Source organism: Bos mutus, chromosome 8 (genome assembly GCF_027580195.1).
Source record: "Bos mutus isolate GX-2022 chromosome 8, NWIPB_WYAK_1.1, whole genome shotgun sequence".
Taxonomy (NCBI): domain Eukaryota; kingdom Metazoa; phylum Chordata; class Mammalia; order Artiodactyla; family Bovidae; genus Bos; species Bos mutus.
The window spans coordinates 32648957-32661552 of record NC_091624.1 but is presented as its reverse complement, the minus strand read 5'-3'; the positions used below and the strand labels follow the sequence as shown (position 1 = coordinate 32661552).

The 12596-nt window shown below is 46.8% G+C and overlaps 1 protein-coding gene across 1 annotated transcript; it reads right to left on the bottom strand.

The window, feature by feature from the left end:
- Positions 1-8094: 8094 nt before the first annotated feature.
- On the bottom strand, positions 8095-10395 carry GAS1 (growth arrest specific 1). The gene has a single exon (XM_070375368.1). The coding sequence runs from the start codon at positions 10380-10382 to the stop codon at positions 9339-9341; it is 1044 nt and encodes a 347-aa protein (XP_070231469.1). The 5' UTR covers positions 10383-10395; the 3' UTR covers positions 8095-9338.
- Positions 10396-12596: the final 2201 nt, after the last annotated feature.

Sequence of the window (12596 nt, the reverse complement as noted above, 5' to 3'; positions counted from 1 at the left end):
TTGAAGCTGGGCCTGGTCTTGTGACTTGCTTTGTCCAATGGGACACTGGCAAATGTGATGCAGCTTGAAAAGTGCTTGCACTTTGGTGCTTTCTTCTCTTGCTGCTTTTGGAGTACAGCTGTCATAATAAGAAACCTGGGCCAACCTGCTAGATGTAAGGAACACATGTCTCAGCTGCTTCCATCACACCAGCCAATTCCAAGTCATGTGAATGAGGCCATCAGGAATATACCCTCCCGCTATCTGATTCCAAGCTAACCACAGCCAAGAGAGCCCAGAAAAGGTCAGCAAAGAACTGCCCTGTTGAGTCCACCGTCTAAATTGCCTACCAACAAAATCATGAGCAAATAAATGATAACAGCTGTTAAGTCACTAAGTTTTGGGGTGGTCTATTGTGAACAGAAGCCATGTAATAACCAGTTTCCTGCGAGCACCCTAAATAGCAGTCCTTTTGAAAAAAATACTATTTGTTACAGTAGATTAATTCTGGCAAAAATAAAAAAATGTCAATTGACAATGAGACAAGGGGCTTCATTTGACCATTTAAGTGATGTGTATCTGTTGTCTATTTCTAGAGCTTACTATGGTTATTTAAAAAATAATATGTAGTATGCAAGTTTGTGATTGATTCATTTACTTGCAGATAATTTGTTTTGCCAGCATATAATCATATGTTTTCATTTAGGCACATGTCAAGAATTAAGGTATGTTTTAGTTCCTAAAAGTGCTGTAATAAATTTTGGCTTAACTTTTCTATCAGAACTTTGCTAGAAGACAACCATACAATGAACTGAAAATTATGGGATTTAATTCTTCCACTTGTAAAACACATAAAAAACCCAGAATGATTAGTCATACATATAAAAGTTTGTATTTTCCCACATATATCTGTGAGGCATGAACACATTTTGAGAAAGGAAAGATAAACAAAACGCTTAGTGAACAGGTATAGAGAAAGAAGAGGGTGTGGTCATTCTTTAATACAGAAAGAATGATCTTGTTACAAGACCGAAAAGCACAGGGAACAAGATTCAGAAAACAGATTTATATGTTGGCCCACACTCCTTGTGGGCAGGAAAGTTCACTTTTTAGTTCACTGCTATATACCTTGTATCTAGAGTGTCACTTGGCACATTGTAAGCACTCAATAAACACTGATTGAATGAATGAATGAATCAGTGAATGAGTTGATGAATAAAAGTTGAGTTGAGTGAATAAAAGATCTCTTGAGACAGTTCTTGTTCTAACAAGAAGCAATGTTTTTATGATTTATTTTCATTTGTCATGTGTCCCATTGGACAAATTACTCTGCTTTTTGAAACAGAGTAATTTTACAGTTTGAATTATTTTAACCTTAGAAAAAGATCACTTCATGAGAATTTGAGGTAGACTGAGCGTAGGGTAGGGAGGTCATAGTCCTCTGAAACATAGGTAACACTGCTAGCTATTAAAGGTGTGAAATTACTCTTTCTTATTTCTTCTATAGGGTTCTGAATATTACTAAACAACATTTAAATTTGAAAATAAGTAATATATATTCATTGATAAAATTTGAGAAACATATAATTATATTGTTCTTACTAGGAGGTATTGGGGGCAGGAGAAGGGGATAACAGAGGATAAGATGGCTGGATGGCATCACTGACTCGATGGACATGAGTTTGGGTAAACTCCAGGACTTGGTGATGGACAGGGAGGCCTGACGTGCTGCAATTCATGGGGTCACAAAGAGTCAGACACAACTGAGCAACTGAACTGAACTGAACTTACAGCGTCAGACTTTAACCACCAGACATATCCATAACTGAGCATCATTTCTGCTTTGGCCCAGCTGCTTGATTCTTTCTGGAGCTGTTAGTAATTGCCCTCCGCTTTCCTTAGTAGTGTATCAGAACCTTCCAACCTGGGTCGGGGGGGAGTTCATCTTCCAGTGTCATTTCTTTTTGTCTTATCATACTAAGGAACAAGAGGAACTAAAGAGCCTCTTGATGAGGGTGAAAGAGTGTAAAAGCTGGCTTAAAACTCAACATTCAAAAAACTAAGATCATAGCATCTGATCCCATCACTTCATGGCAAATAGAAGGGAAAGAGTGGAAATAGTGACAGATTTTATTTTTTTTTTCTTGGGCTCCAAAATCACTGCAGATGGTGAGTGCAGCCATGAAACTAAATGACTCTTGTTCCTTGGAAGAAAAGCTATAACACACCTAGACAGCATATTAAAAAGCAGAGATGTTACTTCGCCAACAAAGGTTCATCTAGTCAAAGCTGTGGTTTTTCCAGTAGTCACTCATGGGTATGAGATGTGGACCATAAAGAATGCTGAGTGCCAAAGAATTAACGCTTTCAAACTGTGGTGTTGGAGAAGACTCTTGAGAGTCCCTTGGACTGCAGGGAGATCAGACTAATCAATCCTAAAGAAAATCAACCCTGAATATTCATTTCAAGGACTGATACTAAAGTTGAAGCTCCAATACTTTGGCCACCTGAGGCGAAGAGCTGACTCATTGGAAAAGACTCTGATCCTGGGGAAAAACTGAAGGCAAAAGGAGAAGCAGGGGCAGAGTAGTAGATAGCATTACCAACTCGATGGACATGAATTTGATCAAACTCTGGGAGATAGTGAAGGACAGGGAAGCTTGCTGCAGGCCATAGGGTTGCAAAGAATTGGACACGTCTTAGTGATTGCACAAGAACAACAATAATTATATAAGAAAGAAAGTTATAATTACCTGCAATGCCACATTTTGAGAATCAGTGTGATACAAAAAGTATGATTTCAATCTCTTGACACAAGCAGACCTAGATTGTATATACTGAGCACACACACATGCACTGGTCTCAAGCATTTTCATATTTAGGTGTCCATGTCCAGAAGCTTTATCATTCCATGCTTCTGCTTCTATTACGATGCCTCTGCCCTTCTATTTTCCCTTCTGAGATTCCTTTCCTGGGCACTTGTTCCTCTGCCCACTGCCTTCTTCTCTCTATACTTTCTTTGGGTGCATCTCTCTTAGAGTCTTAACGATGACCACTCTATAAGTCTGACTCCTGCCTCAAGCTTCAGCCCTGAAGCTGGTTTTCTGTAGTGCACTGCCAAATGGATATTCCTTATATCCCCAAACACAACTAGCCTCTGAATCTTTCTTTCCTGAGGACTGCTAGCCTGAAACCTAGTAGTCCAGCGGTTGGTCTTCTTCCCTGAATGTTCCATGTTTGACCCATCACAGTGATCTGACTTTTTTTTTAACTGGACCTAGCAGTAACTATTGTCCCTGTCTCTGGTCTTCATGCTTTAAAACCACCATGTACTCTGTTCAAGAAGGTGAACTTCTGGAACCTTCAGCTGGGAGTTTGCAGAGGTTTCCTATAATGGACACTGGGCAGGATAAAGTCAATGCCTAGAATGACTTTCAAGGCTCCTATGACCTGGTATTTGCCCTTCTTTCAAGCCCTATCCTTGTTACTTCCCACTTTACATTTTGTTGGTGACACAATCACACATATAAACATAAGCAACCATGCGCATGTGCATGCATACACACACACACACACACACGTGTGCACGCTGTTGTTCAGTCCCTCCATGCCTTAGGACGTGTGGTTCCCTCTGATGGAAATGTCTTCTCCACTATTCTTGCTAATGTCCATTTCTGTCTTCAGACTTAGCTCCAAGCTTGTCTTTTTCTCCAAGCTTTCCTTAAACCCAGGCTAAGTCATCTGATCATCCTCCTCTATGCTCGCCATGTGATGTTGAAAGGACATGGGTGTCTGTATCCCCATCCTGACTGTCAGCTTGTCCAGGGATGAAAGTACATCATACACACAATGGTAGCTCCTCAACAGGTATCTGTAACATTGAAGCAGATTCTTTTTGTTCACCCTCCACTCCCCTCACTTGTTCAGGATTACAGGCAAAGGTCTCCATCATCCTAAGACCTTACATCAATGTTCGCTATAGAAGGATGCACCAAACAGGCATAACTACTTGACAGGTAAGAGGAGACAAGGGTTAAAATTAAAGGTTAGATGACTGGAACTTTCATAAAAGAGGTATCTGTCTAAAAGTCCTCAAATCTCACTGAAATGTTCCTTATTATGATACTTGGTAGTTGTGAGAAAATGACTCCATTCTAGCACCCGAGAACCCACAAATATCTTATATTTAAATATAGAAATAAACAGAAAAGTTCATAGTGATAACCAGAGAATATAAAGATGTCCATAAAGTCTGGAAATAGATAATAGGACTTATTTTTTTTGGTAATAGATTGAAGATGTCCTTGATGACGTGTGTTTACACCTGTTTGCAGACTTACCCTGCTTGCTTAAGGGGAACTCGGTAAAGCTACTACAGTATGTATCAGCACCATCGAGAGAAACTGTCTTTGATCCACATTCTAAAACTGGACTTGCAGCACTACCAAATCACCCAAATATAAGTTTGACAAATGCCATGTCAAAAAAATGTAGATATATGATTTTCTTAAGGAACCGAAGCTCCCGAAATAAGGTAAGGAAACTTTCAATATGTCAGCAGCCTTTCTTGCTTCTATTGCATGCATATTACACAGGGTTTGGAGGTAGCCCTCCAAAATATTAGCTGAAAGCTTTCTCGCAAAGCAAATCTTTCCCACATCCTTCCCTGCAGTTCCTCTTTAAGAGGTGTCAGCATGGCTGAAAGAATGAAGTGGCTGCACATTGTTTGGCAGTGCTATTATGTGCTTAACATTTCCATAACAAAAGTGCCACTCGACTTCTCCCCGATTAATGCAGCTGGAGGGCTCTTGTCGTCCTTTAATAAAACATTGTTGAAATCATTTATTTAGAGCCCCTGGTTACTAGTGGGAGAATGACCATCTTTGTGCCAAAATATAGTGTATACAGTCCACTATTTTGTAGTAGATCATTCTGTTATTTAAGAAATTGATTAAATGGATGCTTTAGAAGGTATTTATGCTAATAGCACATTACTTATGTCATTCAAATAGTCAAGGGTGAAGCTTTTCAACTGTCCAGCAGAAGCAATCTCTCCAACAGAATACAGTAACTTCTGACTTTACTTAACTCACAAGGCTGCTAGACCCACTGGAAGCCCAAGCCTCCTGGAACTGTTCCTGGGCCATGGGCATTGTAACAAGATGCTTCCCAACAACCTTGCTTTGGGGAGGTGGGAGAGACCAGGTCAACTGACCCTGTTTCCGAAGGTCCTTGGTGTAAGATGTCAGAAACCAAATCACGTGTGCTTTTCTTTTTTATGGGATCAAAAAGGGTCACATGAGGAAGTTGGAGAACTTCCACTGTTGAAACCTGTGAGCTAATCACGCAAAGGCAAAGTTGAAAGTGGGAAGATTTTCAGTGCTGAGTCTGCAATCTTGGAAAGTTCTCAGGTACACTCCTCTCTTTTCATTTTATACAACACAGCATTGCTGGGAGGAATCGGGGTGCTGGAGTGGTGAGGAAGGAACCTCCCACTCTACATGGTTTCTCATGACTCTTCAATCCAGAGAGACTGCTGGTTCTGAGTTGTCTTCACCCTTGTGGACTCCCCTGGGAGAGCTGCAGTGCACCCCAGACGTGTCAGAGCATGGTGGTCCCTGAAGCGTGTGGTTTCCTTCGTTATGGACATTCGTCAGGACCCTGCCCACGCTAAGGGATATCCTGCTACTTAGTGCAAGAATTTAGTTCCCTCTGGCCATTTCCCACTTGACACACGTGTATTGCCCGCGTACATTGCTAGATATTGTTGAAAATAAACAGAGACCTTATGTTATGTCCATTGTGGTCATACACAAAAGCGTTGCCGTGTGCTTGGGTGAGCAGTGAAGCCTGAACCTCCTTCCATTTACTGTATGGTCACTGTCAGCTCAATGAACTGCCCCCTTGTTCTCCACCATTGTCCCACACTCCCTTAAACATTTGTCACTGAAGTGCCTCCAAAGACAAATCAACTGTCACGGAGAATGGAAACCTGCTAGCAGGGAAATGGGAGCGGCCGGGAGGACACAGATTTTCCATGAACTCCAAAAAGCAGTTGCTCTCACCCTGGAAGACTTCTGTTAGAAGTCGGGTGCTTTTTAACACTACCCTGGAAAAGCCAAGGCTCCCTTGCCTTCAGTAATGGTACTTCCAGGCATTCTCCATGAGACATTTGGCCTTCTCAAATGTCCAAAATTCCAAAGGCTCCCCTGAGAGCGTGAGATATTACAGATGTCAACATCTGTAAAAATCTTTTCTGCCCAGGAGCAGATGGCAACCTATAATCCAGGAACCTAACATCTCAGCAACCTGTTCTGGAATTCACTAGGTCTGCAGAGGGCTGAGGGGGGCTCCTAGGCTCCAGAGTAGAACTGTTTAAATTAAAATGGACCACCGATCAATGTTCACTTTCTCCAAAGAAGAAAGCAAAAAGCCTCGAGTCCTCGCGCTCCCCAAGAGTGAGTTGTGTTGATTTACTCCAGGCAGATGCTTTTGACAGGACCCTGTAAAATCAAGTCGTGAGTTTATTGTAGCAGTTAATTATCAGGCCTTTTCTAGTGCTAATGCCTTTTACTTCGTACTGGGGAAAACTGGGCCTTTTACTGGGACAAAGACTTAACTTTTAGTCAAGAATGTGTTAAAATAACAGGAGGAGATGATTTAAATATATTTAAGGACAAATGCAGAAGCATTTGCTAACTCTTGGTTTTGTAAAGAAAGCTGATTTCATTTACAAGTCTCTTGGAATACTCTTTGTTCACTTACCAAAGAAACAACGCTTTCAGCTTTATTTTAACAATATGTTTACTCAACCATTCAGGTGACCCGGTTCTAGCCACACACCACTCTCCTGGGCTGACTGACACCACAACTATCTCAGGCTTTCTAATGCCATACATATATGAATCTTGGTTTTAGATGAACTAAGAAATGCCTCGAAGCCGAGCGAGTTAGAGGCAAAAGAAACTTCCAATGTAGGGGTGGGAGTGAGTGGGAGGAAGTTGGAAGGGGGCATAGCTTTGTTAATTACTTCAGGCAGCAGAGAAATCTGGTTATGTTTTCTCAGCACATGTTAATATCATATAAAGAGACACGAGATCTTGCTAATCTGTCGACCCCTCAGACAAAGTTTATTTGTGGTGACTTTTAAACTCCTGACTTGCCTTCCAATCACCGAGTTTAAAATGAAAAGCTTTAAATAAACACCAGGAATAGAAGATAAATAAACTTTTTTTCCCCCTTGCAAGTGCCTAGCTTGGCGAGGTTCAGACTCAAATCCCCAGAGGACAGAGCGCTCTCTTTTGTGTTAATGTTTAAAAGATTTTCCAATGCCGGAGTTTATTCCTACTGCAAACATTTCTATTTACAAGGTCAAGTGTATCAGCACTCGACACAGCTTAAGAGTGTAATTATTTATCTAAGGGCGTTTGAGTGTAGATCAGTAGCTCTGGCAGGAACCCAGCCTTCAGCCCACTGCTAAACAACTCCTCACAACAATATTACAAGTTCTGGTAATTGTTCCTCTCCCCAGTATGTTTACTTTTGCCCGCCTGAATGTTTTGTAACAAAATTTTGTACTTTTTCACCCAAAGTGTGAAAATGACTTTGAAGTTGAATCTCCCAGGTTTCCTAAGACCTATTGGTAACAGATGTTATTGGCATGTTTGATTGTAGGAGGACAAGGACTTCTAGTAGCCAGAGAGGAGACTCCAGAGGGTGGGGGTGAAGAGGGGGGGTCCCAGTGGAAAGGAAGGAGGGTAAAGAGATGTGTGGGTTAGCCCCAAACTATGCCAAGCCTCTCCACAAATGTAAATACCAATGGAGACCAGTCAAATTATATCTTTTTAGCTGCCTCATTTACAGATGTTTAATTGTTCATTAAATTGAAGGCAGAAATAATAGCCCTCATTTCTAGTCTTGTACTGTATTTTAATTTCAGTTGATGGTTGATAGATTCCCAGTGGCCCCTCCACCCTGCTTCTCACCCATTATTGGGTTAACCACAATGCGACTCTGGAAAGTAACTACACCATATTCATTATTTAAAACTCTTTACTGATGTACACATTTTAATAAAATCAAATAACCAAAAAATAAAAATACACAAAGCCACAGTTACTTAAAACATAGGATTTTTTTTTAAGTCTATAAAAATACAATGTTTAAGGCAGTTTGGAAATGCATTTATACATTTCTACAATGTTCATAAATTCTCTTGAAAATAAGAATGTTAACTTCAAATCTATAAAATACACTGTACATTTTTAAACTGTTCTAGATAGAGCAAACTTCACAATTGATGGTGGTTCTGGATCCCTGGTGACAAATGGATTCTTTACATTTCAGGCAAGAAAGGTGTACCATGGATGTGGATTTAAATTTTTTAATTTCTTTTTAAAAAATAAATTATTTCTGAAGCATACAATTTATAAAAATTCTATATACAAAATACAGCAACTGGTAACAAATCCCAGTTTTAATACATTTTATATACGAAGTACCAGGGGTGAGCGCCCTGATAAAAGCAGAGGCAATATATGTTCTCTGCATATTTGTACATACAATTTCTTGGTGTAAAGAACAAAAATGACAACAAAACAAACATCATAAAGAGGCTTTCATAAATGGCAGTGCAGAGCTCTTTTAAATAAAAACTTGCATTGTTCAACACCACTAGCAACTCTCTAGATAGCATTTTTGGATCCTTAATCCTAAGCAATGTGCTAAGAGATTTGAGTGGTGGCAATGAAATTAAAGTCAAGGGCTCAAAACTATCCAAACTCAGGAAAATTAACCCTTCTCATGCCCTCACCTCCCCCGCCTCCCCCCCCCTCCCTTACAAAACCAATTCTGGGCGCGGAAACCAAGAGTAAACGAGAATCAATTACGATTGCAATGTCCTCACTGGCCACAATAAAAGTCGATACCGGCACACCCCCCTCCCCCCAGAAGAAATACTAATAAACAGTCCCTATGCAAATATAAATCCTTCTTCAAAACTCCCGCTCCAAACCCAGTCCCTTGAAACTCTTAAGGCCCCACTGGTCATCATCCTCTCTTCGGAGTCCAGGACTACGGTTCTGTCCCCCTGCCAGGCCAGTTTCATCCCAGGGGTCTGGAGCTAGGCCGGCTTCTGCGGGGAGTTTCTGGAGCCTGGAATGGGGGCAGGGAAAGATGTCCAAAAAATCCTGCTCCGGAGAGGAGGCAAGGATCCTGCGACAAGTCGAGGGCGGGAGATCAGCTAGGCAGAAACCACCTAGAAAACGTTTTGGAAAAAAATCCCCGACCACCCCTCTGTCCCCGAGCCACAGGTGCCCCGTCGCCGACCCTCCCGTGGCCGACGGCGGGGGGCGCGAAGGCTAAAAGAGCAGCGGGAGCAGCAAGATGGAGGCGAACAGGGTCCAGGCGCTTCGGGGTGCCGAGCGGCAGCCGGCGCCGCTGCTCCTGCGCCCGGGCCCGTAGGGCAAGTCCCCGCGGCCGCCTGCCGCAGCAGCGCCGCCGCCCGGGCGCGGCGGGTGCGGGACCCCGTCATCGTCGTCCAACGGCTGCTCGCCGCCCGTGCCCCCGGTGCGCTGCTCGTCGTCGTACTCCTCGTCGTAGTAGTCGTCCAGGCCCCCGTCCGAGCCGCTGCTGCCCGGGCCATTGCCCAGTTCGGCGCCGAAGCACAGGCGGGCCATGTTTTCCTTGACCGACTCGCAGATGGGCCGTTCCAGGCCGTCGCACACGCAGTCGTTGAGCAGTGCCGCCTTGGGCATGGCCAGCATGTCCTCGATGACCGTGCGGCACTCGTCGGTGCAGCGCAGCCCGTTGAAGAGCTTGCCGCAGTAGGTCAGGTAGCGGCTGAGCGCCAGGTTGCAGCGGCTGTCGCGGTCACAGCGCCTCCGGGCCTCGGTGCAGCCCAAAACCCCGCCCGCGCCCGCGCCGGGGCCGCCTGCGCCGCCGCCGCTCGTCCGGGGCAGGCACGGCTCAATGGCGCGCTTGGTGGACTTGCAGTTCTCGTCCTGCGCACAGTCACAGTCCTCCAAGGCGGGCCCGCGACGCGTGTGGTTGAGCTGAATGAGGGCCGAGATGCAGTGGCTGGGGCAGCGCCAGCGCGAAGAGAAGGAGGCCGCCGAGGCCGGGAAGGCTGCAGCTGCGGCGGCGGCCCCCGGCACGTCGCTCCCGCCGCGCTGCGCCAGCACCGGCGCGCACGCCTCGGCGTACTGGTTGTAGGCGTAGCTGCACTCCGGCTCTCCCTGGCACTGCAGCAGCGCCTGCCAGCAGATGAGGCGGCGGCCGTGCGCCAGCCCCGAGCCCCGCGGCGCCGAGCCCAGCAGCTGCAGCAGCGCCATCAGGCACAGCCAGGCGCCCGGCACGGTTCCCCTGCGGGCCCCGCCGCCGCCGCCCAGCAGCCCTGTGACCATCGCGGGCAGCGGCGGCCGCCGGGCGAGGAGCGGAAAGGAGACGAGGCGCGGGGAGCGGCGGACGCAGAGCCGGCGGAAAAGTTTGCCCCAGTCCTGCCAACTTCTTGCATGAGTGTTTTCATAAATCCATGCGCGACGCCGGCTGTTGCCCCACTGCTTGCAGAAGGTCGGCTCTCGCTTGGGCTGCGGGGTCTTCCTAGATGTGCACGGCCGTGGAGAGCCCCTCCGGTCGGCCCCCGGCAGTGGCGGGAGGCGTTCACTGCCGCCCTCGGAGGTTGCTGGCCGCGGGGCCGCGGCGGGGCTGCGGGACCGCGCGGCGCCGCGGGTGCATTTTGCTTTGCCCCTGCAGATCCGTTGTGCGGCCGCGGCGGCTCCTTCCTCCCGGACTCAGTGCCGCGCCGCCGCCGCGGGTTCTCGCATCGCGCCGCTTCCTGGCTCGCGTCCGGGCGCTGCCCGCCTTCCCGCGGCCCGGCCGCCCGCGTCCCCTCCCCCTCCGCCCGCGGCGACCCCGGCCTCGGCTCCGGGGAGCTCTTTCCAGGCGGTACGGGGAAAACGGGAAACTCGGCGCGGCGGGAGAGCAGCGGCTCCCGGGCTTCCCTCGGCGGCGGCTTCTCGGGTGACAAGGAGCCCGGGGAGCGGATCCGCTGAGCCCGGCTGCAGACTCGCTCGCTGCGAGGCTTTAAATACAAAAGTGGGCCGGGAGCCCCCGCGTGGTGCCGCGGTGCCCCCTCATTATGCATGCATGGAAAAGCAAACAAACAAAAACATTAGCAACGCTCCTCCGGCTCGCCGAGCCCCGGCCCCGCGCGCTCCAAGCCTGCCCGCTTTCTCCTTTCTCCACTCTCTTTCGCCCTTTGCTCGGCCCCCTTTCCCGGCTTTTCGAGATGCTATTGGTCCCGCCTGTTGTTGTTGAAACTTTTTTTTTTTTTTTTTTACGAGCCGCTGGAGTGGGGTTGCGGAGTGGGGGAGGGCGGGGAGGGTGGTGGGCAGCTCACATTCAGGCATTCAGGGCTTGAAAGGAACGGCTTAAGGAGCCTGACAGAGGCCCGGGAGCTCCTCCTACTCTTAAGGAGGCTCGGATGTGGAGCCCTTGCCCGCGCACGGAACCAGCGGGCCGGGCTCAGGGGCAGCTGTTTGCATCCGGCTTGGCCACGGTCCTTTTTGTTTGGTTCTTCTTTTTTTCCTTTCTTCTTCTTCTGTTTTATTTATTTATTTGGTACTTTTATTAATTCTGCCTGGCCCTCATCTGTGCTCTCGACTGAATTCAAAATTCAGTTTGTTTTCCGAGTTCCCCATCTTTGCCGGATCATCACGGCGGGGAGGAGAGAACCCAGAGAATTTAATGTGGAACTCTGAAACTTAAAAAAAAAAAAAAAAAACAACCCAGACACACACAAGAAAGAGGCAAATGCTTTAGCTAGGGGGATATCAATATTCACCACCCTTTTCAGCCCCCACTCAGCACCCTGGTTCCCATTTACCGATCTGGCAGGTATGGCCCTGGAGCCAGGCATTGTCATTTTCAAGACAGAAATCCAATAAGTCAAATTAAATTTTTTTTTTAAGAAGGAAAGTTTCTAACGGACGGTGATGAAAAAAACAACACATTAAAAATATTTAGGGATGTTGCGCAGTACCTTCTGGCCGCAGTCAGAACATAAGAGGAAGGGGATAGCTTGGCATCCTCCAAGGTTTCTATTCAAGCGTATGTTTCAGTCTCCCTCGGTTTAAGGGAAACCGCCTCTGCGATCCAGGCGCGGGAGTTTGCAAACTACCTTAACTGCGGCGCAACGCAGCCTTCGACCACCAGAGGCACCGGGCGTCTGCAGCCTGTCAAAAACTGGCGCTTTTTTCCTCCCCTTTCCGTGGAGAGACTATCAACTCCATCTGTCACAAAACTTCAGGCTAAATCTCTGGTGAAGCCGAGGCAGCCGGGGCTCCAGTACACACAGCGTTCGGCTGTCCGCCTCTCCCCAGGGTCCCGGTGAGTTGGAAATGGCAAAAGTTAGAATAGAGACACAGCGTCTGCAGACTTATCAGTCTGCAGAAAGCCTCCTGTTCCTGCGGAGCCTGCTGCATTCCTCAGAGGCTCAGGGTCTGCATTAGGAAGCTGCATTTCAGCAATTCCCCAAAACAAAACGAAACCAAATAAACCTTAAAAAGCCAGGGTGAAGTAAGACAGACCTCGTTGCTCTGACTTGAATAATGGAGAAC

Excerpts from the sequence above, each read along its gene's own strand:
- GAS1 (XM_070375368.1), bottom strand. The coding sequence starts at position 10,382 with ATGGTCACAGGGCTGCTGGGCGGCGGCGGCGGGGCCCGCAGGGGAACC.